The sequence below is a fragment of the Saimiri boliviensis genome, chromosome 6 (genome assembly GCF_048565385.1).
Source record: "Saimiri boliviensis isolate mSaiBol1 chromosome 6, mSaiBol1.pri, whole genome shotgun sequence".
NCBI classification, from domain to species: domain Eukaryota; kingdom Metazoa; phylum Chordata; class Mammalia; order Primates; family Cebidae; genus Saimiri; species Saimiri boliviensis.
In genome coordinates, this window is record NC_133454.1 from 43515263 (window position 1) to 43540820 (window position 25558).

General features: G+C 41.6%; 1 protein-coding gene across 1 annotated transcript in view; it reads right to left on the reverse strand.

Annotated features, from left to right (window-relative positions):
• The window catches only part of SLC35F2 (solute carrier family 35 member F2), a 65028-nt gene that overhangs the window by 7201 nt on the left and 32269 nt on the right, over nt 1–25558 (reverse strand). The window contains exons 2-7 of the mRNA XM_039471439.2: nt 17840–18015; nt 12778–12905; nt 7161–7320; nt 5160–5316; nt 4226–4278; nt 2193–2347 (exon numbers count right to left, since the gene is read on the reverse strand). Of these exons, the coding sequence (XP_039327373.1) occupies nt 2193–2347; nt 4226–4278; nt 5160–5316; nt 7161–7320; nt 12778–12905; nt 17840–18015 (829 nt within the window). The remainder of the gene's footprint in view (nt 1–2192; nt 2348–4225; nt 4279–5159; nt 5317–7160; nt 7321–12777; nt 12906–17839; nt 18016–25558) is intronic.

Genomic DNA, 25558 nt, shown 5'->3' on the forward strand with positions numbered 1-25558 from the left:
CAGAAGGAAGAAGCAGATCTGAGAATCCAGCTGTTTTCTAGTAAGCCACACAGTAAAGGGATTTTTTCAAAATATTAATGACATTTTTCTCACCATTTTTTAATTTTTAAAATAGTTTTTCATATAATTATGTCAATGTGTGATGAATTATTTTCTTAATGAGTTAATTTTTTTAATTTCTCAGTTTTCATTTATAGTACGGTAAATAATAGGTATAAATGACTAAAGTTCCCAATTTTTAATTACGGGGCTTAAGATTTTTAAAAGAATGGGCCAGGTGTGGTGGCTCATGCCTGTAATCCCAGCACTTTGGGAGGTAGAGGCGGGTGGACCACCTGAGGTCAGCAGTCCGAAACCAGACCGGCCAATGTGGTAAAATCCTATATCTACTAAAAATACAAAAAATTAGCGGGGTGTGGTGGCACATGCCTCTAATTCCAGCTACTTGGGAGGCTGAGGTGGGAGAATTGCTTAAACCTGGGAGACAGAGGCTGCAGCAAGCTGAGATCATGCCATTGCACTCCAGCCTGGGCAACAAGAGTGAAACTGTCTCAAAAAAAAAAAAAAAAAAAAAAAAAATGAGAACTGCTAAACTGCTGCCCTTGGAATTTTCAAATTAGCTGTGAGGTTGAAAAAAAAAAAATCTATTTACTTGGTTCTCTATGATAATGAGACTTTAACATGATGCAATCGTAGGCTTCAGATTTATCTTAATAATGAAATTAAGGTGGAAAGTACAGTGGCAAGAAGCCTGGACTGATAGAAGACTGAAGAAGACTGACAAATGGCTGGGCGCAGTGACTCACGCCTATAATCCCACCACTTTGGGAGGCTAAGGCAGGCAGATTACCTGAGGTCAGAAGTTTGAGACCAGCCTGACCAACATGGAGAAACCATGTCTCTACTAAAAATACAAATTAGCTGGGCGTGGTGGCACATGCCTGTAATCCCAGCTATTCAGAAGGCTGAGGCAGGAGAATCGCCTGAACCCGAGAGGCGGAGGTTGTAGTGAGCCGTGATCTCGCCACTGTACTCCAGCCTGGGCAACGAGAGCAAAACTCTGTCTCAAAAAAATAAAATACAAATAAAATGAATGGCTCAATCAGTAATTATCAAGGGAAGGTGTATCAGACTCCCTGAGGATGCCATTTTTTCAAACTCTGTATTTGTTCTCTTGCTTCCCCTGAAGACACTGATATATTCCCTCCCAACCCACCTGCCTTGAGAATTAGTACATGTAATAGGACCCATTGCTGATGGCAGCAGGTTACGCTTGTAAATGCCGTGATGATGTGGACAGAAAAGGTCTGAAACACCACTGGACTGAATTACCTTTAAGATATAAAATTACCATTCAGGTATAACCTTAAGACTGAAATGATTAAAAAAAAAAAAAAAAAAAAAAAAGAAAGCCAGGCGCTGTGGCTCAAGCCTGTAATCCCAGCACTTTGGGAGGCTGAGGCGGGTGGATCACGAGGTCAAGAGATCGAGACCATCCTGGTCAACATGGTGAAATCCCGTCTCTACCAAAAATACAAAAAATTAGCTGGGCATGGTGGCACGTGCCTGTAATCCCAGCTACTCAGGAGGCTGAGGCAGGAGAACTGCCTGAACCCAGGAGGCGGAGGTTGTGGTGAGCCAAGATCATGCCATTGCACTCCAGCCTGGGTAACAAGAGCGAAACTCCGTCTCAAAAAAAAAAAAAAGAAAAGAAAAGAAAAAGATATAAAATTACTATCAAAGATGGAACCATTCCAATCACACAGGCATTATAATCTGGCCACTTCTCTTCCCTTTCCATCAGGTACTCCAGACTTCTGTGCACCAGGGCAAAAAGAGTGAATGGAAAAAGCACCTGGTGCTCAGGCTAAGGCTACATTCTCCCTCAAGGTCAGCAGCAGCTCTGGGTCTGCTTGTTTATCACCTGGCAACATGCATTAACAATTCCAGAAGCTGGTGCCCTGGGCCATACCATCGAAAATGAAATCCATGTATTTCACCCTTTAGAAAAACCCTAGGAGGGCAATTTATGTGAACCACTTTTCTAAATCAGAAGCAGTAAGGGAGACCTATCCAGTGAAATTCTTGCCAAGAGAATAAGAAGGTTTTGTTTTTGACCTAGTGACTTGAAGAAACCTGCGACATTTTTTGGATTCAAGCAAGTGTTCTTTAAAGATGATCTATTTGTTTACCTTATAGCCAAACAGAAAGAGTCCAAAGAAAAGGCTGTAGAGGTCCGCTGTCAGGATGCCCAGGTTGACGGAAGTGGCACTGGTGACTTTAATCACCAATGGCATGAAGCTGTACAGGCAAAACATACACAGGGCAAATGCCATGAACAGCAGGGCTGCGAAAAACAAAAAGGAGTATCTAATATTAGGGCAAGAAATCAGAAGACAAAGGAGTTTGAGGCTTGGCTGCCATATAAAACTCCCTAACCCTTTAACATATTATCTACAAAGCCTTGTTAACAGCATTGCAAATGAGACCATAAAGCTCTCTGGAAAAAATAATATTTATAGTAAGTTGTGACGTAGATAAAGGACCTCAAAAATCCAACAAGGTATTAGATGAGCAAGGCCAGAAAATCCTGCTTATGGGGTGACTGAGTCCACAGGTCTTATACCCCTTGCTGTGCATCCTCCCAGGACAGAGTGATGCCTGCAATAAAAGGCCAATGAAGGCAGAATCAGCAACCCGTGTCCAGAAAAATCATTATCTTTTCTTTGCTTTTGTTTAGTTGGACATGATTTATATAATTTGATTCAGAATAAAGTATCTTTAAAGACATCAAAGACAGTTATTAGGTCTACTGTATTTTGTTCATCTCATTAAATTAAATGCTCCAAGGAAGCACAATATAATTATCCTATTTAGGACAGTGCTCACGGTGTGGATGTTGACTACATTAGCAGTAGCTCTGCTTTGCAACCACTTCTTTAATCTCATCCCATACTCAACTCTCTTTCTCTGGCAATCTAAGTTATTTCATTGAATTAAATTATCAAGCATGGTAGACAATCTTCAGTGACATCTATGTACTATTTAACTTTTCCATACCCCATCATTAAACCAGGTTCAAATCTTTTCTGACTGTCCCATCACCATTTTCTTTTCCTTTATTTATGCAGATGCCTATGAATATCAGATGACAGGAGCAATGGGAGGTAGGGGAGATTCCACACCATCAACAATTCAGATTAATGCTTCACAATTTATATCAAGCAAACAAACTTCAGGAGAAGTTTGAGGACTCAAGATACAGATCTAATTTGAAAGCTGGTTTGGGCTGGGGACAGTGGCACACGCCGGTAATCCCAGCACTTTGGGAGGCTGAGGTGGGTCAATCACAAGGTCAGGAAATCGAGACCATCCTGGCCAACATGGTGAAACCCCATCTCTACTAAAAATACAAAAATTGGCCAGGCGCGGTGGCTCAAGCCTGTAATCCCAGCACTTTGGGAGGCCAAGGCGGGTGGATCACGAGGTCAAGAGATCGAGACCATCCTGGTCAATATGGTGAAACCCCATCTCTACTAAAAATACAAAAAAGTAGCTGGGCATGGTGGCACATGCCTGTAATCCGAGCTACTCAGGAGGCTGAGGCAGGAGAATTGCCTGAACCCAGGAGGTGGAGATTGTGGTGAGCCGAGATCGCGCCATTGCACTCCAGCCTGGGTAACAAGAGCAAAACTACGTCTCAAAAAAAAAAAAAAAATTAGCTAGATGTGGAGGTGGGCACCTACAGTCCCAACTACTCAGGAGGCTGAGGCAGGAGAATTGCTTGAACCCAGGAGGTGGAGGTTGCAGTGAGCCAAGATCACACCACTGCACTCCAGCCAGGCGACAGAGTGAGACTCCAACTCAAAAAAAAAAAAAAAAAAAAACTGGTTTGACCAAAGGTCAATCTCCAGTCTTGTTCAGGATTCCTAGTAACCAAAGACTATTCCTACAGGTAAAGATTAAGAATTAACTTTTATGGAAGTTTATCTACCAATTTTCAGAGAAAACTCAATGTAAACAATTATAGCTGACATGTATTAAATCACTGGGATTTTACAAAGATGTCTAAATATTAAAATTATTAAAATACCTTTTTATAAATGTATTTTGTATTTTATATGCATTTTACAAATGCATATAAAAATGCACATATTCCTAGATGTTCATTTGTTAGATAAAGGAAAGAATGCTGACTAAAAGGAATTATGATTTCTTTACATACCAATTTTCCAGTCCCAGGGAATGCTGGCAATATCCTTATATTCCACGATCAATCTAAGATTAAAACAAGAGGTCACAGAGAGATCCACATACTAATTTTCACTATTTTATAAGCATTTTAGTTACTATCCTTCAGCTAAAGTGAGGAATTATGTTGACTTTTGCATTTGTCTTAGAATATAAAAATAATTATCTTTAATAAAAATGACAAAGAATGAAACCAAAGGAGCTCGGGCCGGGCGCGGTGGCTCAAGCCTGTAATCCCAGCACTTTGGGAGGCCGAGGCGGGTGGATCACGAGGTCAAGAGATCAAGACCATCCTGGTCAACATGGTGAAACCCCGTCTCTACTAAAAATACAAAAAAGTAGCTGGGCATGGCGGCATGTGCCTGTAATCCGAGCTACTCAGGAGGCTAAGGCAGGAGAATTGCCTGAACCCAGGAGGCGGAGGTTGCGGTGAGCCAAGATTGTGCCATTGCACTCCATCCTGGGTAACAAGAGCGAAACTCCATCTCAAAAAAAAAAAACCCAAAGGAGCTCATAAAGATATGTTTGACTCCCTTACAGGTACTCTGTAGTAACAGTCAATTATAGGAGGAAAAATATGATATTATGCTTTGTTTTTTAATAAGCTTAGGAAGCTAATGTTTTCTGGAAATAACTAAAAAATAAAACCCCTTACTGGTAAATGCCTTTACCACATTGTTATCAGGAACCCATAAGCATCACACATGTTTAGGAAAATAGGAATAATTATTGATGTTTTAACAATCCTCTAATAGACACTCAGTAAGTGATTAAGTAATGGCAACACCACAGTTACTCTTGCACCAACCTAATATTAATTTCAAATGTAAATATGGGCCAAATAAACAATGAATATTAGCAGTTATCTGTAATATATTTTGTTTTTAGAAAAACTTTTAGAATCTTACAGCTGTATGCCACTGATCATTGTTCCAAACAGGCCCACCATTCCCAAAAACTCCTGTCGGCTCAGTTTCTTCACAATGTATTCTTCACAAACATTAGAAATGGCATAGAGGGAAGCCCCAAGAAGGACCAAGATGTCACCAATCAATACATCACTCCCTGCAGGAAGACAAGGCACAGAAGCAAAACACTGTCAACAGGTGAACCTCTACAGCATGCTCCAGACAGTCATCTGACTCGTGTTCATTTAAATGACTCTAAAGAAGAAGAAACTGGTTACTAGAAGGGGTGTATGTGTGTGTGCGTTTGTGTGTGTGTGTGCATGCGCACATGTGTGCATTTGAGACAGTCTTGCTCTGTCACTCAGGCTAGAGTGCAGTGGCATGATCTTGGCTCACTGCAACCTCCGCCTCCCGGATTCAAGCAATTTTCCTGCCTCGGCCTCCTGAGCAGCTGGGATTACAGGCAAGTACCACCACACCCTGCTTATTTTTGTATTTTTAGTAGAGAAGGGGTTTTGTCATGTTGGCCAGACTGGTCTAGAACTCCTGACGTCAAGTAATCTGCCCACCTTGGCCTCCCAAAGTACTGGGATTACAGGTGTGAGCCACTTTGCCTGGACTAATTTTTGTATTTTTGGCAGAGATGGAGGTTTCACCACGTTGGCCAGGATGGTCTTGAACTCTTGACCTCAGGTGATCCACCCACCTCAGCCTTCCAAAATGCTGGGATTACAGGTGTGAGCCACCCCACCCAGCCTGATTACTAGAAGTTTAAAACCTGTTACTTTTCTCACTTTCTGATGCAATTCTGCTGTAATTTTTCATAATTTAACTCCTCAGAAGTCTAACAGGCTGGAAGATGATGATATATATCATAATGTAAAGCCTCAGAAAATGATTCCATGACATGACAAATTAATGTTCATTGAAGGGTTAGGTCAATTTGAAAAATGGGAACCTGCTTTCAAAGTAATTTTCTCTCTCAAACCAAAGGAGACACTTAACTCACTTATAGATTGGGTGAATTCATAGACCTTAATTAGATTTTATACTATCAACCGTCATTTTCTCTCTTAGTCCAAGAAGACATTTAACTCACTTGTAGATTGGATGAATTCATAGACCTAAATTAGATCTTATACGATCAACTAAATTCAACCCAAACTATGGCAAAGATGCTGTCACCTACACAGTGACTTAAAAAGAAACACTCCAGTGAACGAGTTTCTTTTTTGATAAAACAAACATTGCTAAGATGCTACTTAGGAAAAGTAAAACAATTTTAAAAATTTTTTTTTTTTTTTTTTTTTTTTTTTTTGAGACGGAGTTTCGCTCTTGTTACCCAGGCTGGAGTGCAATGGCACGATCTCGGCTCACCGCAACCTCCGCCTCCTGGGTTCAGGCAATTCTCCTGCCTCAGCCTCCTGAGTAGCTGGGATTACAGGCACGCACAACCATGCCCAGCTAATGTTTTGTATTTTTAGTAGAGACGGGGTTTCACCATGTTGACCAGGATGGTCTCGATCTCTCGACCTTGTGATCCACCCGCCTCGGCCTCCCAAAGTGCTGGGATTACAGGCTTGAGCCACCGTGCCCGGCTAAAAAATTTTTTAAAAAGATTCCTCAATAGGATGAAGGAGATAAGAAGAAGAAAACAAACAAACAAAAAAAAACAGGAATCGACAGTAGGTTTTCCAATAATCCATCTAAATGTATGAGCTAAAAGATTATTGCCAAGTATATAAAGAAACTTTGCTCTCAAGAGACAAACAAAACTTCTTAATGTGACAAAAAGGAAGAAAAACTGGGCTGGTAGGAACAAACATTGTTTTGTGTGGGGGTAGTTACAAATACCAGACAGAAGTAAATCTAAAAATACAATTTAAAATGTAGTTAACCAGAACATATTTTCTGCTTTTTACTGTATCTTTGCAGAACAAAAGTGAAAACATGAACAAAATTCTGCTGTGATTAAAGCACAAACATGTGATACCGTCTCACCTGAATTGTCTTCCCTCCCTGCGAGTATGTCTGCTCCAACCATGGTTCCTACACCCACCAGACAGACAGCCACAGCGATGAAGTGAATCACTCTGTATCTCGCATAAAGAATAAACCAGGACAGAGCCATCAACACAGGAATCCCAAAGCAATCCAAAAGCTGCATGGAAAGAGAACAGTTTAAAACCTCTCTCATTAGCTAAAAGATGGATAATTAAGAAATAATAGGACTCAGTATTCATTGAGCATTTATTATTGTCAGCCCTCTACTAAGAGCTTTACCTGGATTAAGTCATTTGATCCTCACAACTCTATGAGACTGAAATTACAATCTAATTTTATACATGAAAAAATGAAGGCACAGAGAGGTGAAATGAGTTGCCAAAATCACATAGTTAAAAATGGAATGACAGTTGGGCATGGTGGCTCATGCCTGTAAAATCTCAGTACTTTAAGAGGTTGTGGCAGGCAGATTGCCTGAGCCCTGGAGTTCGAGATCAGCCTGGGCAACATGGTGAAACTCTGACTCTACTAAAATATATATACATATATATATATATACACACACAAAATTGTTGGGTGTGGTGGTGCATGCCTGTAGTCCCAGCTACTGGAGAGACTAAGGTGAGAGGATCACTTGAGCCCGGGAGGTCAAGGCTGCAGTGAGCTGTGATGATGCCACTGCACTCCAGCCTTTGCAACACAGAGAGACCCTGTCTCAAATAAAATAATAAAATAGGCCAGGTGCGGTGGTTCATGCCTGTAATCCCAGCACTTTGGGAGGCAGAGGCGGGTGGATCACCTGAGGTTGGGAGTTCGAGACCAGCCTGACTAACATGGAGAAACCCCGTCTCTATTTAAAAAAAAAAAAAAAAAAAATTAAGAAGAATAAATAGCCGGGCGCGGTGGCTCAAGCCTGTAATCCCAGCACTTTGGGAGGCCGAGGCGGGTGGATCACAAGGTCAAGAGATCGAGACCATCCTGGTCAACATGGTGAAACCCCGTCTCTACTAAAAATACAAAAAAAAATTAGCTGGGCATGGTGGTGCGTGTCTGTAATTCCAGCTACTCAGGAGGCTGAGGCAGGAGAATTGCCTGAACCCAGGAGGCGGAGGTTGCGGTGAGCCGAGATCGTGCCATTGCACTCCAGCCTGGGTAACAAGAGCGAAACTCCGTCCCCAAAAAAAAAAAAAAAAAAAGGAAAAGAAAAATAAATAAAATACAATGGAAGAGTCAGTTGCTGAACACAAGACTGACGAAGGCCTGTGCACTTTACCTCTATGCTCCCACCTGTGTATATCTTTATTTTATTGTATATTTTGAGGGAGAGTCTCACTCTGTTGCCCAGGCTGGAATGCAGTGGTGCAATCTCAACTCACTGCAACCTCCACCTCCTGGGTTCAAGCAATTCGCCCTGCCTCAGCCTCCTGAGTAACTGGGATTACAGGCACCTCCCACCATGCCTGGCTAATTTTTGTATTTTTTAGTAGAGACGGGGTTTCATCCTGTTGGGCCAAGCTGGTCTTGAACTCCTGACCTAAGGTGATCCTCCCACCTCGGCCTCCCGAAGTGCTGGGATTATAGGTGTGAGCCACCATGCCTGGCCCTGTGTGTATCTTTAAGTCCAGTAGACAAACATCTCTTCCTTCATGCAACCATTTACTCAGTCAACAAATATTTGTTAAACACCTTGCATGTGTGAGAGGCCATGAAAGAAGCTAGGTATAGAGGTGAACAGGACAGAACAAGTGTGCCCTCAGGAGCACACAAAGCTATAAAGGACGTGGAATAAATAATCACACAACCAGATATTTCAGTGGAATTGGGTTAAGTGCTACAAAGAAGCACGGGTTACTATGAGAGTGCAAACAGACACCACATCCCTGACACAGCATCCAGCACCATCATGTGAGACACACTCCTGCTCACAGCAAATTCTCTTGCTCATCTTCATCACGTGCTCCTCCATCACCTGTTGATCCTGGGTCTGGAAAACACTGCCTATACCCCTGATATTGCTCATCCGGAAGGCAGAGGGATTAAGCATGCCAAAATTATAGCAGGTCCAAAATTGTTTGCAAGATTAAAAAAAGTACATTCACTGAATTCCTAAATTCACGAACTTAATGTGCATTCAAGGATAAAATCTATTCAAGAAATTCTTGATGCATTCAAATGTTTTCAAGGAAGAAATATATTCTTTATACTAATAATCCTCCTGAAACTGCTATTTTATTGCTCACCCTATTGTTTCAAATCTTGTCCCTGATGCTCTCCGTATCTGTTTAGTCTTGAAGAAGGCAGGCCCCTAAATCTCCAGAGCCCATTCGATCCTGTCCACAGTTGTTTACTGACTGCCTCTCACTGCAGTAGCACCAGTGGAGTCCAATGCACGATGCGCAGGAATGGGCATCTTGCCTTGTTGTGTATTCCAGCTGCAGAACTCTAATCTCCTAAGTGCTTTATTGAGCCTGCCTGAATAACAAAACATGAAACGATGCAAATGATAATACCCTGTCCCCAAAGACAGCAGCAGAATCCAGCCATAATAGCTTAACAAAATCTCAACTACATTCCTTAAACAAAACAAGTAGAAAAAGACAGTCTAAGACCTACCACAGAAGAGTCCCTTATCCTTGTGTCTTAAAATCAAACTTAAATTTGCTCTATCTTTAACAATTTTTGTTGGGCACTGAGGGAGCTGCCTAAGTACGTCATGGTCAGAGCTCCAGAGACCTCAGGCCCCAGCCGCACACTGTCCAGCTAGCTGTGTGGTCCTCAGCCAGTCACTCTCCAAGTCAAAATATAAAAAGATGACACCAAATGATCTCAGTTTCCCTCCGACTCTAACATTCCACGACTTCTCATCGGATACCTATAACCTTCAGTCATGTGAACCTTCATTTCAAAATGTATTCTTGGTGGCCAGGCACAGTGGCTCACACCTGTAATACCAGCACTATGGGAAGTCAAGGCAGGAGGATCACTTGAGGTCAGGAGTTTGAGACCATCCTGGCCAACATGGCAAAACCTCATTATCTACTCAAAATACAAAAAAAAAAAAAAAAAAAATCAGCTAGGCATGGTGACACATGCCTGTAATCCCAGCTACTCACAGAAGGCTGAGGCACCAGAATCGCTTGAACCTGGGAGGTGGAGGCTGCGGTAAGCCAGGATCGTGCCACTGCACTCCAGCTGGGTAAGAGAGTGAGACTCCGTCTTGGGGGAAAAAAAATAAAAAAATTAGCCAGGCATGGTGGCACATGCCTATAATCCCAGCTGCTCAGGAGGCTGAGGCAGGAGAATCACTTGAACCTGGAAGGCGGAAGTTGCGGTGAGCCAAGATTACGCCACTGTACTCCAGCCTGGGCAACAGAGCAATACTTATTTTCTCATTTAAAAAAAAAAAAAAAAAAAAAAAGGTATTCTTGATGATGGATGTCTTCTCTGATACTTTCAGTTCCAGGAGTATCAATTTATTTTTAGAAAATTAATGTACAGTCACAGCAAGCAGGGTACTAAGTAAAACCCTGGGACGTGGGTATAACAGTAAGTTAGACCATATTAGAGGTACAATAGAGTATAGAAGAGAAAATGAAAATTGAAGTAGCCTTAGACAATGAGCGGAGCAGGCTTCCAAAAGGACTGCCGACTAGGAAGAACGGAGCAGCACAGGAGAGAAGGAGCAGGCCGTGGGTGGGAAATGGGTTGATGTGGCAGTAAAGTGGGAAGGGACATGAGCAGAAACCTAGGGCACAGGATGGTAATGGCCACATCATGATCTTCACGTGAACTACCCCATGACTGTTGTAATTACAGAAACTTCTAAGGAATCTTTGAGAAGAAGCCTCAAAGGCCACCTAATCCAAATTTCCATCCCTTTGGACTACCCAGGCCAGAGACTGACTTAGGTAGAGATCCAGCCTGAATCATTCCTGTGACAACCATCTCTGCTGCTGGAGAAAACATTCATTGTTCCATGCCTTTTTTATAACATATTCCTTGCTAGGACCATAAGCGCGTGACTTTTGGCAACCAAATGCTTAGGTTTTTCTAAGAGGCTAGCATAAAAGAAATTGTTTTCAATTTCTTTGAAACAAAAAAGGCATGAACTTCAGTCACAGATATCCAACTGTAAGTTTAAACTGTGGTTAGGCCTTGCATCAGTTCCAGACTTTTAATCATTATTAGTCAGAGATCAAAGTTCCTGAGAATTGTAATCAAGTAATTAAAATGTATGTGAGATTCTGAGAGTAGATGTGACTAGAAAACGCCATTCGCTGCTTACTTATATACTTCATTAACCAATGCTAAAAGTACACTTACTCCTATTAGTGATGAACTTCATTCTCCAGGTAACTGCTGGGTTTAATTTTTATGAAATTTTAGGTTCTTTGTGTGCCTCCTATTGTGGCTGTCTTAATAAATCATTTCCTGTCTCAGCTTTTTAACCAATACTGGTCAAAATCCAAGAGGTTTGCTGAGAACAATACTTAGCACGATGTTACAGAAAAGAAAGTATTTAATAAAATGCATTCTGGTAATAACATTTAATATAGGTTCACATTAGAAAAATACTGAGTTCTCACCTATCTTTTTTTTTTTTTTTTTTTTTTAAATTAAAACAGGGTTTCACCATATTGGTCAGGCTATTCTCGAACTCCTGACCTCAGGTGATCCGCCTACCTCAGCCTCCCAAAGGGCTGGGATTACAGGCATGAGCCACCGCGCCTGGCTAAGCCTTAACTTTTCTATGCGAAATAAGTCTAATTTCAATTTTTCCAGGCCCTAAAATTTAGAGTCAAATAAGAACATCTCTGTATGTTGTATAGTGAGAAAAGAATACATCAAAAAGTTATAAACTTCAAATCCCACTTCTGATAGACACTTTTTTTATTACTTAAAAAAATGAAAAATAACAGTTATAAACTTACTAAACTGTGACATCTAAACCTGGCATTGGAGTCTATCTCACTTATCTCACTTTCACTTCCATTTAGAAAATATTTTGTAGTTAGTAATGGTGAGTCAGTGTTATGAGACACATCCCATAGTTTGCTCACATTAAGACAACTGAAATCAGTTGTGTTCAACTTTACAAAGTTGAAAAGCACTGCAATGTAGGAACATTTTTCTTTCAATGTAGCAAGAATAAACCTAACAAAGAAATAGGGATGGGAGTTTTAACTCTGGCTACCACCTCTCCCCAAAATGTCTAATAGGTTTCTTCCAATGGTTTCTTTGTCATGAATATCTACTATGCTGGCAAAGCTCCAACTTTCCCATAGAACAAAGGTATATTCACTTTCATATGCCATGCTTGAGCAGTGTATAAAACAGAACACGTGTCAATACCACAGCATCAACTGCCAACTACATATTTATGCTTATCTACTCTGCCATAGCATTAGCAGTTTGGGGGCTGCTTAGCTTGTAGACATTTTCACTAATTCTAGCAAACATTACTCGTTAGAGCATATGCTTCACTAGAAAACAGCATCCACCTATGTTTAGGTTTTCTTCAAGTGAACAGGTTTTCAATAAAATTACACGTATGACTTCGTGTTCTCCTTTTGAAGGTATAAAAATCCAAAGTGGTCAGAGGGCTGCCTCTTACCTGGACACTGGTTAGAGTTGTGTACTGGTAGGCTCTGACAATCACGTAATTAGCTTCCACATCTGCTAGTCCCAGCAGGATATACTTCCACCATTTTCTTTTCAAGATTACTAAAAGGTTATCACTGCCTGGTTGAAAGAAATATGGGTTAGTACATGTTACTTATAAATGATACCATACATGTTGATTTGAATATCGAAAAGTAGAAGCAAGAGTTTCTTGTGTCTTTCCCTTTTTTCATTCATTTGTTCATTCTTTCCTCCTTTTTTTTTTTTTTTTTTTTTTTGACAGGGTCTTACTCTGTTGCCCAGGCTGGAGTACAGTGGGGCAATCTCGGCTCACTGCAACCTCTGCCTCCTGGGTTCAAGCCATTCTCCCACCTCAGCCTCCTGAGTAGCTGGGACCACAGGCATACGCCACCATCCCAAGCTAATTATTTTTGTATTTTTAGCAGACATGGGGTCTCACCACGTTGCCCAGGCTTGTCTTCACCTTCTGAGCTCAAGCAATCTGCCTGCCTCAGCCTCTCAAAGTGCTGGGATTATGGGCATGAGCCACCACACCTGGCTATTATTGTGTATTTCTAATGTGTCCCCTCCTAGTTCCCACTCTTCATAACCCAAACTCCTCTAACAGCTCACCAGAGTTAGATATTTTTCTAGTATGAGGCCCTAGTTAAAGTGTCATAATAGACCACTCAACAAAAGCACCAGAATGAAACTCAGAGAAAAGTGATTAAATCCCCTTTTCTAGCTGGGCATGGTGGTATGCACCTGTAACCCCACCTACTTAGGAGGTTGAGGTGAGGGTGGAGGACAGCTGGAGCCTAGGCGTTCAAGACCAGCTGGGCTTACATAGTGAGACTCCACCTCCTTAGGAAAAACAAGGGAGAAGGCAGGGCAGGAGGAGATCATTAAGGAAAAGAGTTAATGCATGCTGGACTTAATACCTACGTGATAGGTTGACAGCTGCAGCAAACCACCATGGCACATGTTTACCTATGTAACAAACTGGCACATTTTGTACCCCGGAATTTTTTTTTAATTTAATTTTTAATTTTTTTTTTGAGACAGAGTCTCACTCTGTCACCCAGGCTGGAGCGCAATGGTGCACTCTCAGCTCACCACAACCTCCGCCTCCCAGGTTCAAGCAATTCTCCTGCCTCAGCCTCACAAGTAGCTGGGATTACAGGTGCACGCCACCACGCCTGGCTAATTTTTTTATTTTTTTTTATTTTTTTATTTTTTATTTTTTTGAGACAGAGTTTCGCCCTTGTTACCCAGGCTGGAGTGCAATGGCACGATCTCGGCTCACCGCAACCTCCGCCTCCTGGGTTCAGGCAATTCTCCTGCCTCAGCCTCCTGAGTAGCTGGGATTATAGGCACGCACCACCATGCCCAGCTAATTTTTTGTATTTTTAGTAGAGACGGGGTTTCACCATGTTGACCAGGTTGGTCTCGATCTCTCGACCTCATGATCCACCCGCCTCGGCCTCCCAAAGTGCTGGGATTACAGGCTTGAGCCACCGCGCCCAGCCTAATTTTTTTATTTTTAAGCAGAGATGGCATTTCACCATGTTGGTCAGGCTGGTCTCAAACCCCTGACCTCATGATCCACTCACCTCACCCTCCCAAAGTGCTGGGGTTATAGGCGTGAGCCACCGCGCCCAGCTAAAAATTTAATTTTTTTTAAATCCCTTTCCTATTGTAACAGAAATAAAAAATATCTAGACATGAGCTTGAATGTTGCCATTTCTGACAAGCCACAGACTATCCTAGGAAATGAAATGTTTTCCTAGAAATTAATTGTTTATTTAACTTCTATTCATGGGCTTCTTCAAAGGAAACTCTGCATGTGATCATTCTTTTGGAAGGGATGTGCTTTAAAGTGAAAATTAAGTCTGTGATAAGCTTGAGAAGAGGCTTAGCGGCACACTGAAGAAACACCTTTTATCTCCCCAAATTATATTTATTCAAATTAATTGGATTCACCACTTTGGAGAATCTAGCAGCACAGGAGATGCAGAGTTGGCACATATATGAGAAGGCTTTATGGCAAGATAACTTTCAAATAAATAAAAGTAGTGAGAATCATAACCAAATAATTATCAGTAAAATCCAATTAGCAGGAACATCTTGAAAACACAGAATGAGGCCAGGCATGGTGGCTCACACCTGTAATCTCAGCACTTTGAGAGGCTGAGGAGAGAAGAACACCTGAGGTCAGAAGTTCCAGAACAGCCTGGCCAACATAGCTCCCGCCTCTACTAAAAATACAAAAATTAGCTGGACATGGTAGCAGGTGCTACAAGGAGACTGAGACAGGAGAATCACTTGAACCCAGGAGGTGGAGGTTGCAGTGAGCCGAGATAGTGCCACTGCACTTCAGCCTGAGGAACAAGAGCAAAACTCCATCTCAGAAAAAAACAAAACACAGAATTAGTCTTCCTCAGCATCAGATGGCATAGGAAGCACCTAACCACCATCCTGTAGGGCAGGCGTCCCCAAACTACGGCCTGGCCCGTGGGCCGCATGCGGCCCCCTGAGGCCATTTATCCGGCCCCCCTGTGGCGCTTCAGGAAGGGGCACCTCTTTTATTGGTGGTCAGTGAGAGGAGCACAGTATGTGGCGGCCCTCTAACTTTCTGAGGGACAGTGAACTGGCCCCCTGTGTAAAAAGTTTGGGGACGCCTGCCGTGGGGAGACTAACTGCACTGATTTATTTGTGAGTCTCACTGAATTCCAAAGTTTTCACAAAGCCCAAAGTTTTCACAAAGTCCAGGGTTATTAACCATGTACAGTTCCACTCCCAACTCTTTTTTTTTTTTTTCCTTTGGAGACAGGATCTTGCTCTGTCATCCAGCCTTGAGTGCAGTGGTGAGATCTTAGCTCACTGCAACCTCAGCCTCCCAAGTAGCTGGGACTACGAGGACAAGCCATCATGCCTGGCTAATTTTTGTATTTTTTGTAGAGAGGGAATTTTATCATGTTGCCCAGGCTGGTCTTAAATTCCTGGCCTCAAGCAATCCTCCTACCTCAACCTCCCAAAGTGCTAGGGTTACAGGTGTGAGCCTAAAGTCCTAAATTTCAATAAAGATCTTTAGATAGCTGGTCCATGGGATGAAATAAATTACTGTAATTTCCAAGTGTGCACAGAGCTGTCCTTCTTCACTGGGTTCACTAACCTTGCGAGGTTTTTTGCTGTCAGCCATATGATTCAAAAGCAAGTAGTAAACTTAGAATTGGACCTTCAAACCCCTTTACAACAACGGGTTAAACTGAAGTTTTAAAAAATAATGAAGCTGGTCGAGCACCTATAATTCCAGTACTCTGAGAGGCCAAGGCAAGCTGATCACTTAAGGTGAGGAGTTCAAGACCAGTCTGCCCAACATGGTGAAACCCCATCTCCACTAAAAATACAAAAATTAGCCAGGTGTGGTGGCACATGCCTGTAATTGCTTGAACCCAGGAGGCAGAGGTTGTAGTGAGCCAAGATCCCAAGATCATGCCACTGCACTATATTCCAACCTGGGTGACACAGCAAGGCTCTGCCTCAAAAAAAAAAACAAAAAACAAAAAAACGCACGTGAAAAAATTGAAGCTGTAGCTACCAGGAGTTTGTGGGGAGGGAAGGAGGAATGAATAGGTGGATCAGAGGGATTTAGGGGAGTAGAGCTGTTCTGTTTGATACTGTAATCATAAATGTATGCCATTATACATTTGTCTAAACCCATAGAATGCACAAGACCAAGAGTGCACCCTAATGTAAATTACTGACTTTGGTTAATAATAATGTATCTGGCTGGACCCAGTGGCTCACATCTGTAATCTCAGCACTTAGGGAAGCCAAGGTGGGAGGACTGCTTGAGCTCAGGAATTCTAGGTCAGCCTGGGCAACATGGTAAAATCCTGTCTCTACAAAAAATACAAAAATTAGCTGGGCACAGTGGCTCATGCCTATAATCCCAGCACTTTGGGAGGCTGCGGGAGGTGGATGTCTTGAGGTCAGGAGCATGGTGAGACCCTGTCTGCGCTAAAAATACAAAAGTTAGCCGGGCATGGCGGTACATGCCTGTAGTCCCAGCTACTCAGGAGGCTGAGGCACAAGAATCACTTGAACCCAGCAGGTGGAGGTTGCAGTGAGCCAAGACTGTGTCACTGTACTCCAGCCTGCTGACACAGTGAGACTCTGTTTCAAAAAAAAAAGAAAGAAAGAAAAAAACAGACCTGATCTATACATGCAACTGATATTCCATTTAGCATCTTTATTTAGTTGGAAATAAATATTTTGGAGAGTAAGGTTCTTGACTTTAAGTGTTTTTAATATCGACTTAATATTTTAAAATCTTTTTAAAATTGGCGGGGGGAACCTAACTTGTAATGACGTTTACATTTTTTAGTCTGGGCCCAATGGCTCATGCCTGTATTCCTAACACTTTGGGAGGCCAAGGTGGGCAGATCACTTGAGCCCAAGAGTTAGAGACCAGCTGGGGCAACATGGCAAAACCCATCTCTCTCTCTCTCTTTTTTTTTTTTTAAAGATGGGGTTTCACCATGATGGCCAGGCTGGGCTTGAACTCCCAACCTCAGGTGATCCACCCACCTCGGCCTCTCAAAGTGCTAGGATTACAGGCGTGAGCCGCAAAACCCATCTCTACAAAAAAAAAAAAAAAAAAAAAAAAAAAAAAGCAAAAATTAGCCAGGTATGGTGGCGCACGCCTGTAGTCTCAGCTAACCAGGGAGGCTGAGGTGAGTGGATCACTTGAGCCTGGGAGGTCAAGGCCGCAGTCAGCGGAGATTGCACTATTGCACTCCAGCCTGGGTGACAGAGAAAGACCCTGTCACAAAAACAAACCACCACCAACAACAAAAACCCACACTTTTTTGACAACTTCTGTTACAAACACTATGGTGCTACTTATTTTAATCAACTTTACATAAGTCTCAGAGAACTATACATAAGTCTCTAGTCACTACTTTCACAAAATTTAGAAGTGTCATACTTTTCTAGTAATATTTATTAAGATTATTTTGTTGAAAAGGTAATTTCCACGTTTGACATACCTGATCGAAATGCCAGCATCACTGTATAAATTAGGAACAGCAAGCAATAATTGATAAAGCTCTGAAGCATGGGTGTGTTCACTTTGTATCTTTCTGCCAAATACTGGCTAGTGATAGCTGTCCCACATATACACAAGGACAACATCTGACCCAGAGCAATTGTTTTCAAAATATGCCTAGAAAATAAGGGAAGAAATCAGAATAGCTTGCAAATAAGTTATACCTTAAACACACACACACACATATATATATACACACAGCCAAACACAAAGAGAAATGCTAATTATTCCAGGTGGTTATTTCATTTTATGAAATAAAAATTATGTTGGATATTGAATAACTACATTTTTATTTTCTTTTCTCTTTCTGATCTCCTCCATTCCCACAAAGGCATATTCTCCCACTTCATTGAACATCTGTTTAGAGATTATTTTGATTACTCAGCTATGACATATACTTTGTAAGCATGTGTGTGTGTGTGTGTGTGTTTGTGTGTGACTTTTTTTTTTTTTGAGATAGGGTCTTGTTCTATTGCTTAGGCTACAGTGCCATGGTGCAATCGTGGTTCTCTGCAGCCTTGACCTCCCAGACTCAAGCAATCCTCCCACTTCAGCCTCCCAAATAACTGGGACTACAGGCACAGGCCACCACGGCTAATTTTTGTTTTTCTTTTTCACAGAAATGGAGTTTCACTATGTTGCTCAGGCTGGTCTCAAACACCTAGGCTCAAGGGATCCTCCCAACTCAGCCTCCCCAAGTGCTATGATTTCAAGTGTGAGCCACCAAAAATTTCCTCCCTTCCCTGGAAGAAAGTCTCAGAATTGCAGAACCCTGGCACTAACCTACTTTAATCAAGGAGAGTGGGGCCCAGAAGAGAGTAGTGTTTTGCCTAAGATCACACAGGAGCAGAGTTAATGCCCAAATTTCCTGGCCATTCAACATCTGCTATCCCTCCTATAGCACATAGTCTTGGGGTAACAGGTGGGTCATCCCTCACAGTTGATATCTTCCTACATTCTGTATCTCTTTCTTCTTCTTTTCCTTCCCCTGCAGGCTGGGAGCAGGGGCTCACACCTGTAATCCCAGAACTTTGGGAGGCTGAGGCGGGCAGATCACTTGAGGTCAGGAGTTCAAAACCACCCTGACCAACATGGTGAAACCCTGTCTCTACTAAAAATATAAAAATTAGCCAGGCATGGTGGCGGGCGCCTGTAATCCCAGCTACTCAAGAGGCTGAGACAGGAGGATCACTTGAACCTGGGAGGCAGAGGTTGCAGTGAGCCGAGATTGCGCCACTGCACTCCAGCTTGGGTGACAGAGCCAGACTCCATCTCAAAACAAAACAAAAAGCCCTTCTTCAAAGCATCCCTGCACCTCACCTTGCTGTCAGGAAAGAAGCCTGACCTGATCTCTCTCTTCCCAGTAGTTACACTGCTTCCCTATACATCATGGGGGAGTTAGATGTCGAAAGTACCAGGCACAGAAACTCCAACCAAGTGGCTGATAACCTAATCAAATTGAGAACATTTTTCACGCCCCATAATGGACTTGAAAGCAATTATAAATCTGAAATTAGTGAGAATAAAAAGTGTGGAAGCATTAAGCCCGCTATACAAATTGACAAAATTCCTACAGTAAGCTCATATCTGCATTCTAAAATAGCACAATTAAGCAAGCTGTCCTCCAACTATAAAGTATAACCATCTTCTAAAAAAAGGAGAGTCACAAATTGAGTATGGAGATTTAAAGTTACAGGAATGCACTTCTCTTGGCTCCAAATCATAATGACCTCATCTATAATAGAAGAGTAAGAGAGCAAGAGTGAGAGAGAAGCTGGTGGGGGTGGGTGGGAGGAAATTGAACAAAGGAAGAAAGAAGACAAAAACACTCCAGACTTACAGAGAAAAATACTGAATGCCTCAAAACAATGTTTTTACTTATAGCTCCACATTCATGTTTGTATAAATTTGTACAAAGTCCTGGTTCATGTGAATTCTGAACGGAGGAACTCTATACCATAACAAAACCTGTTCCTGTCTAAGTGAAGTTGACAGAAGAAACATGCATCTGACCTTGGGATATATCCTGTCATGGTTTTTCTAACGGAACCTCCACTGAAATGAACTTCAATGGCAGGATATGATCCAACTCCAAGACAAATTTCCCCAAGGCGGCTTCACACTGGGAGAGCCAGGCTACCAGAATACACAGCAAACAAGAGTTATGGATCACTGAGAGCAGGGGTGGACAAACAGGTAGAAGATGGGCTGGGTAAGGCCACTTCCAACCACATTACTGTTAGGATCTATTTTATGAGATCCTAAGAGTTGTGCACACGGCCAAGGGGGAGGAAAGGTCAAGACGTCCTGGAGAAGGTTCGTGGAGGATCAAAAACAATCACATACATGAAAGGTATTTTGGGAAGACTGAGGAATGGAGGAAAGGCCTCGTACAAGTTTTTGCCTAATTCAAACACTAGTTTTACATTATATATATGAGACACAATGATGGGATGCATTCATTTCGTTAGCTCTTCTTCATTTGCAATTTCAAATTAGACAGGCAGTCCTCTACCTGATTATATATTTAAAAAATCACTGGGCTTTAAAAATAACACTGATACCAAGACGCCAGCCCAAAGCAATCGGATCAGATTCTAAAGGGGTAGATCCAAATATCAGCCTATTTTAAGTCTCCTAGATGAGTCTAAGACACAATCAGGGAAGCAAACCACTAAATTACTCTTTCCTTTTCATTTGAAGAAAAAAAGAATTCCAAATGATGGATAAGAGGCATTGTTTGAATGCAAATCATGTATTTCCTTGACTTTATGTCTCAATAAATCTTTGCTGCTAGGTTCCATGTTTTCAGTTAAAGCAGGATTTCATATTAGTGCTAAGATTCCTATGGAACATAGCTATTTGGAGATTTTTAAATCCATTACATCTTCCACCTGTAAATACCTGATAATAACTTCTACCTGTCAATACCTGGTAAGAATTTTATAGACATACTGAATAATAACAGTATGTCTATAAAAATCCTATTATGAACCCAAAAAGAAATATTCATTTAGACCAAGTTCTCACACTCTGCACATAAGCTACCCAGTTTCTAATCCTAAAGCATTTTAAATTCTATTGGAAGCAAGCTTAGAAATAAATTATAAGTTGTTTTTGACCAGGCACTGTGGCTCACATCTGTAATTCCAGCACTTTGGGAAGCAGGGGCTGGTGGGTCACTTGAGGCCGGGAGTTTAAGACCAGCTTGGCCAGCATGGCAAAACCCCATCTCTACTAAAAATACAAAAATTAGCCAGGTATGGTAGCATGTGCCTTTAGTCCCAGCTACTCAGGAGGCTGAAGCATGAAAATTGCTTGAACCCAGGAGGCAGAGGTTGCAGTGAGCCAAGAAGGAGCCACCGCAATCCAGCCTGGGCGACACACAACTGTCTCAAAAAAGAAAAAAGGGAACAAAGGAAGGAAGGAAGGGAGGGAGGGAGGGAGGAAGACATTACAAGCAGCTTTTCTTTACATAGTGAGTAGCAGCCAAGATGAACTATTTTCTTTCCATCTCCACATTCCTATGATTCAAAAGTTTAGCTATTAATATATCATTTAATTCTAGTAAGCATAAGTAGCTTGCAGTGTTGAAGAACCCACATTCTGATAGTCATATTCAAAACTCAAAGTAGCTAAAAAAGCCAAATTTTAAAAAATAGAAAGTGTAGTGGCATATATTATCACCTCAAAAAGAAGATAAGTAAAAGAAAGGATATCAGTGTTTTCTTTTTGCTCACTGGATTATGTCTTACTCAGAATAGGTGCTCAGTAAATGTTTATTAAGTTAACAAATAAACGCTACATTTATTACAGTGGCATCATGTTAAAATACAAAGTAGACAAGACTGTAGACAAGAGCCCTCAAAAGTGAACTCAATGAATGTGATAGTAGAAAAAATACAAGCTCCAGAGTTAGAGAAGACTGGGGTCTGGATTTAAATTTGAAACATGAAAGAGAAGAGAAACAGGTACAGGCAAGTAAAAACAATGGTTCACACCATGTCTTGTTCTAGAAAAGGCCAGTAGAGAGTACAGTTTGGATGTGGACGTCAGGAAAAGATTATTCCTTCTGAACATAGTAGGAAGAATCCTATTCTTGCTGGGCATGGTGGCTCACACCTGTAATTCCAGCACTTTGGGAGGCCAAGACTTGAGATTGGGAGTTCAAGACCGGCCTGACCAACATGGTGAAACCCCATTTCTATTAAAAACACAAAAAATTAGCCAGGTATGGTGGCATGCACCTGTAATCAATCCCAGCTATCCCTCAATCTCAGGAGGTTGAGGGAGGAGAATCGCCTGAACCCGGGGGGAGGAGGAGGTTGCAATGAGATCGTGCTATTGCACTCCAGCTTGGGCAACGAGACCTAAACTCCATCTCAAAAAAAAAAAATAAAGAGGCTGGGCGTGGTGGCTCACACCTGTAATCCAAACACTTTGGAGGCCAAGGCAGGCAGATCACCTGAGGTCGGGAGTTCAAGACCAGCCTGACCAACATGGTGAAACCCCGTCTTTATAAAAAATAAAAATAAAAATAAATAAATAAATAAACCTAGTCTTTGAATCAGAAGATCTAACTCTATTCTTTATTAGTGTTAGGTAGCTCTCTTATATACATATTTTTAAGGGAGTGTAATACCACCTTTATGGGCTTAAGGGTTAATTGGTATAACCTATAAAAGTACCTAGCACAAAATAAAAAATAAAATAAAGTACCTAGCACATCCACCCACCTGAGGCACTCAGTGAATTTTATTTCCTTCCTTTCTCTGGCTAGCCCAGCCTTTTGGTAACCTCTTGACCACAGCTGTCTATTCTAAATATGCACCATCCAATACAGTAGCCTCTACCCATACACAGCTACTGAGCACTTGAAATATGGCTAATGTGAATGAGGAATTAGAGTTTTAATGTTACTTCATTTGAACTTAAATAAAATAGCCATATATGGCCAATGGCTACCAAATTAGACAGTGAAGCCAGGGATCAGCATTGTACAATACTATAGATGTTACCACAATGATGGAAATGTTTGAAAAGTAGCTCTTGAGCACTTGAAATGTGGCTAGTATAAATGAGAAACTGAATTTTTTATTTTATTCTATTTTAATTCATTTTCATTTAAATAACCGCATGTGGCTGAGGGTCATGTACTGAAGAACACAGCTCTAGCCTATTGCTTCTCAAACTTTCATGTGATATGAATCATCTAAGGCTCTTGTTAAATTGCAGCTTCTCATTCAGTATAGGTTTGGAGAGAGGCCTGAGATTGCACTTTTTTTTTTTTCTTATTTTTTGAGACTAAGTCTTACTCTGTCATCCACGCTGGAGTGCAGTGGTACAATCTCAGCTCATGCAATCTCTGACTCCCCGGTTCAAGCAATTCTTCTGCCTCAGCCTCCTGAATAGCTGGGATTACAGGGGTGTGCCACCATGCCCAGCTAATTTTTGAATTTTTAGTAGAGATGGGATTTCACCATGTTGGTCAAGCTGATATTGAACTCCTGACCTCATGATCTGCCCACCTTGGCCTCCCAAACTGCTGGGATTATAAGCATGAGCCACCGCACCTGGCCTGAGATTTCCCATTTCTAACAAGCTGTCAGGAGGTACTTACGCTGCTGGTCCATGGACCAGACTTTGAGTAGCAAGGGTCTAGAGCAATGCGTCTGATTCTAAGGTCTCTCAACTTTTAGGAATCTGTGGAAGAAGTGAATGCAATCCATGGGCTGTTCAGGATCTGGTTTTGGCACTTCAGAAATTTAATAGTACTCTGACTGTTGCTGGTAAGAGTCTAAAATAATAAATGTCTATTTCAGTGAGGAGTTTAGGGGTGCTGATTTGATAACTTCTAGCCATTTTATCTCTAGGGATCTACCCCAAGGCAACGATGGCAAAGATACAAAAAGGTGTATCTACAAAGCTATTCACTGCAGCACTATTTATGCTAACAAAAGACTAAAGGAAAAAAACTAAAATGTCTAACAATGGGAGGCTAGCTGAATAAACACAGAAGAGTACTGTACAACTATAAAATGCAAGGCACGGCCAGGCACGGTGGCTCAAGCCTGTAAGCCCAGCACTTTGGGAGGCCGAGGCAGGCGGATCACGAGGTCAAGAGATTGAGACGACTATCCCGGCCAACACGGTGAAACCCGGTCTCTACTAAAAATAGAAAAATTAGCTGGGCGTGGTGGCATGTGCCTGTAGTCCCAGCTACTTGGGAGGCTGAGGCAGGAGAATTGCTTGAACCTGGGAGGCGGAGGTTGCAGTGAGCCAAGATTGTGTAAGCACTTTGGGAAGCCAAGGCGGGCGGATCAGAGAGTCAAGAGATCGAGGCCATCCTGGCCAACATGGTCTCTACTAAAATACAGAAATTCGCTGGGCATGGTGGCAAATGCCTGTAGTCCCAGCTACTCGGGAGGCTGAGGCAGGAGAATTGCTTGAACCTAGGAGGCAGAGGTTGCAGTGAGCCAAGATTGCACCACTGCACTCCAGCCTGGAACCTGGCAACAGAGCAAAACTCTGTCTCAAAAAAAAAAAAAAGATATGTGTCTGAATATACCTTATTTTATAGATTTGCCTTTGAGGCCATGTAAATACATTGCATAGCTTATAATTTTGTAAAACAAAAATTAAATTTTAAAAAACCATATCTAAAATAAATAAAATTTAAACTTGATGTTTTAAAAGTTGGTAGCAAAACCAAACAAACAGGAATTATTTCAAGGGACTTTAAAACATACTAATTTGACAGTACACTACTACTGTGTACTGTCTTTTTGATACCATAGGATCAAAAAGAACTATACAATAGCTTAAACTGTTTGGAAATAGTGTTGATGTTATTTTGGGATTATGTACAAATATTGTGGAATACAGCAAATAAATTACATTGATGGGAACCCCTTTAACCTCTTCTGGTTTTGAGTGGTGTGTCCCCCCCCACAAAAAAAAGAAAGAAATTATATTGATGTATTAATTTGGGCTATAAGAAAAAGAAGATGAAGGTGTAAGATTGAAGAAGCTGAGTTAATAACCCTAGAGTTTTGAACTTTATTGAAAAGTACAATTGACTCATGAGTACTTTGTAGTATGTCATGAGTATTTTCACAATATACACATATATGTCCTATCTCTTTCCCCTAAAAAGCTCTGAAACAATGACTAATCTATTAATTATGAACACCCCTAGTGCCTAGATTATGGCAACTAAACACTACCTCCCACTAAAAAGAACTAGGAGCCGGTCTCGGTGGCTCACCACTGTAATCTCAGCACTTTGCTAGGCCAAGGTGGGTGGATCACTTGAGGTCAGGAGTTCAAGACTAGCCTGCCAACATGGCAAAACCCTGTCTCTGCTAAAAATACAAAAATTAACTGTGTGTGGTAGCACACCCATAATCCCAGCTACTTAGGAAGCAGAGGCAGAAGAATCACTTTAACCCAGGAAATGGAGGTTGCTGTGAGCCGAGATTGCATCACTGCACTCCAACAACCGAGTAAGACTCCATCTCAAAATAAATAAATAAAAATAAAAAGACCTAGGGCTTTTTGGAGAATGGCTAATTTCAGACCTGGGGCAGGAAATGCACAAAATAAGCCTGGAACATCCTGTCACACCAAATAGCAAGAACACTAAAGATTAAATCTATGA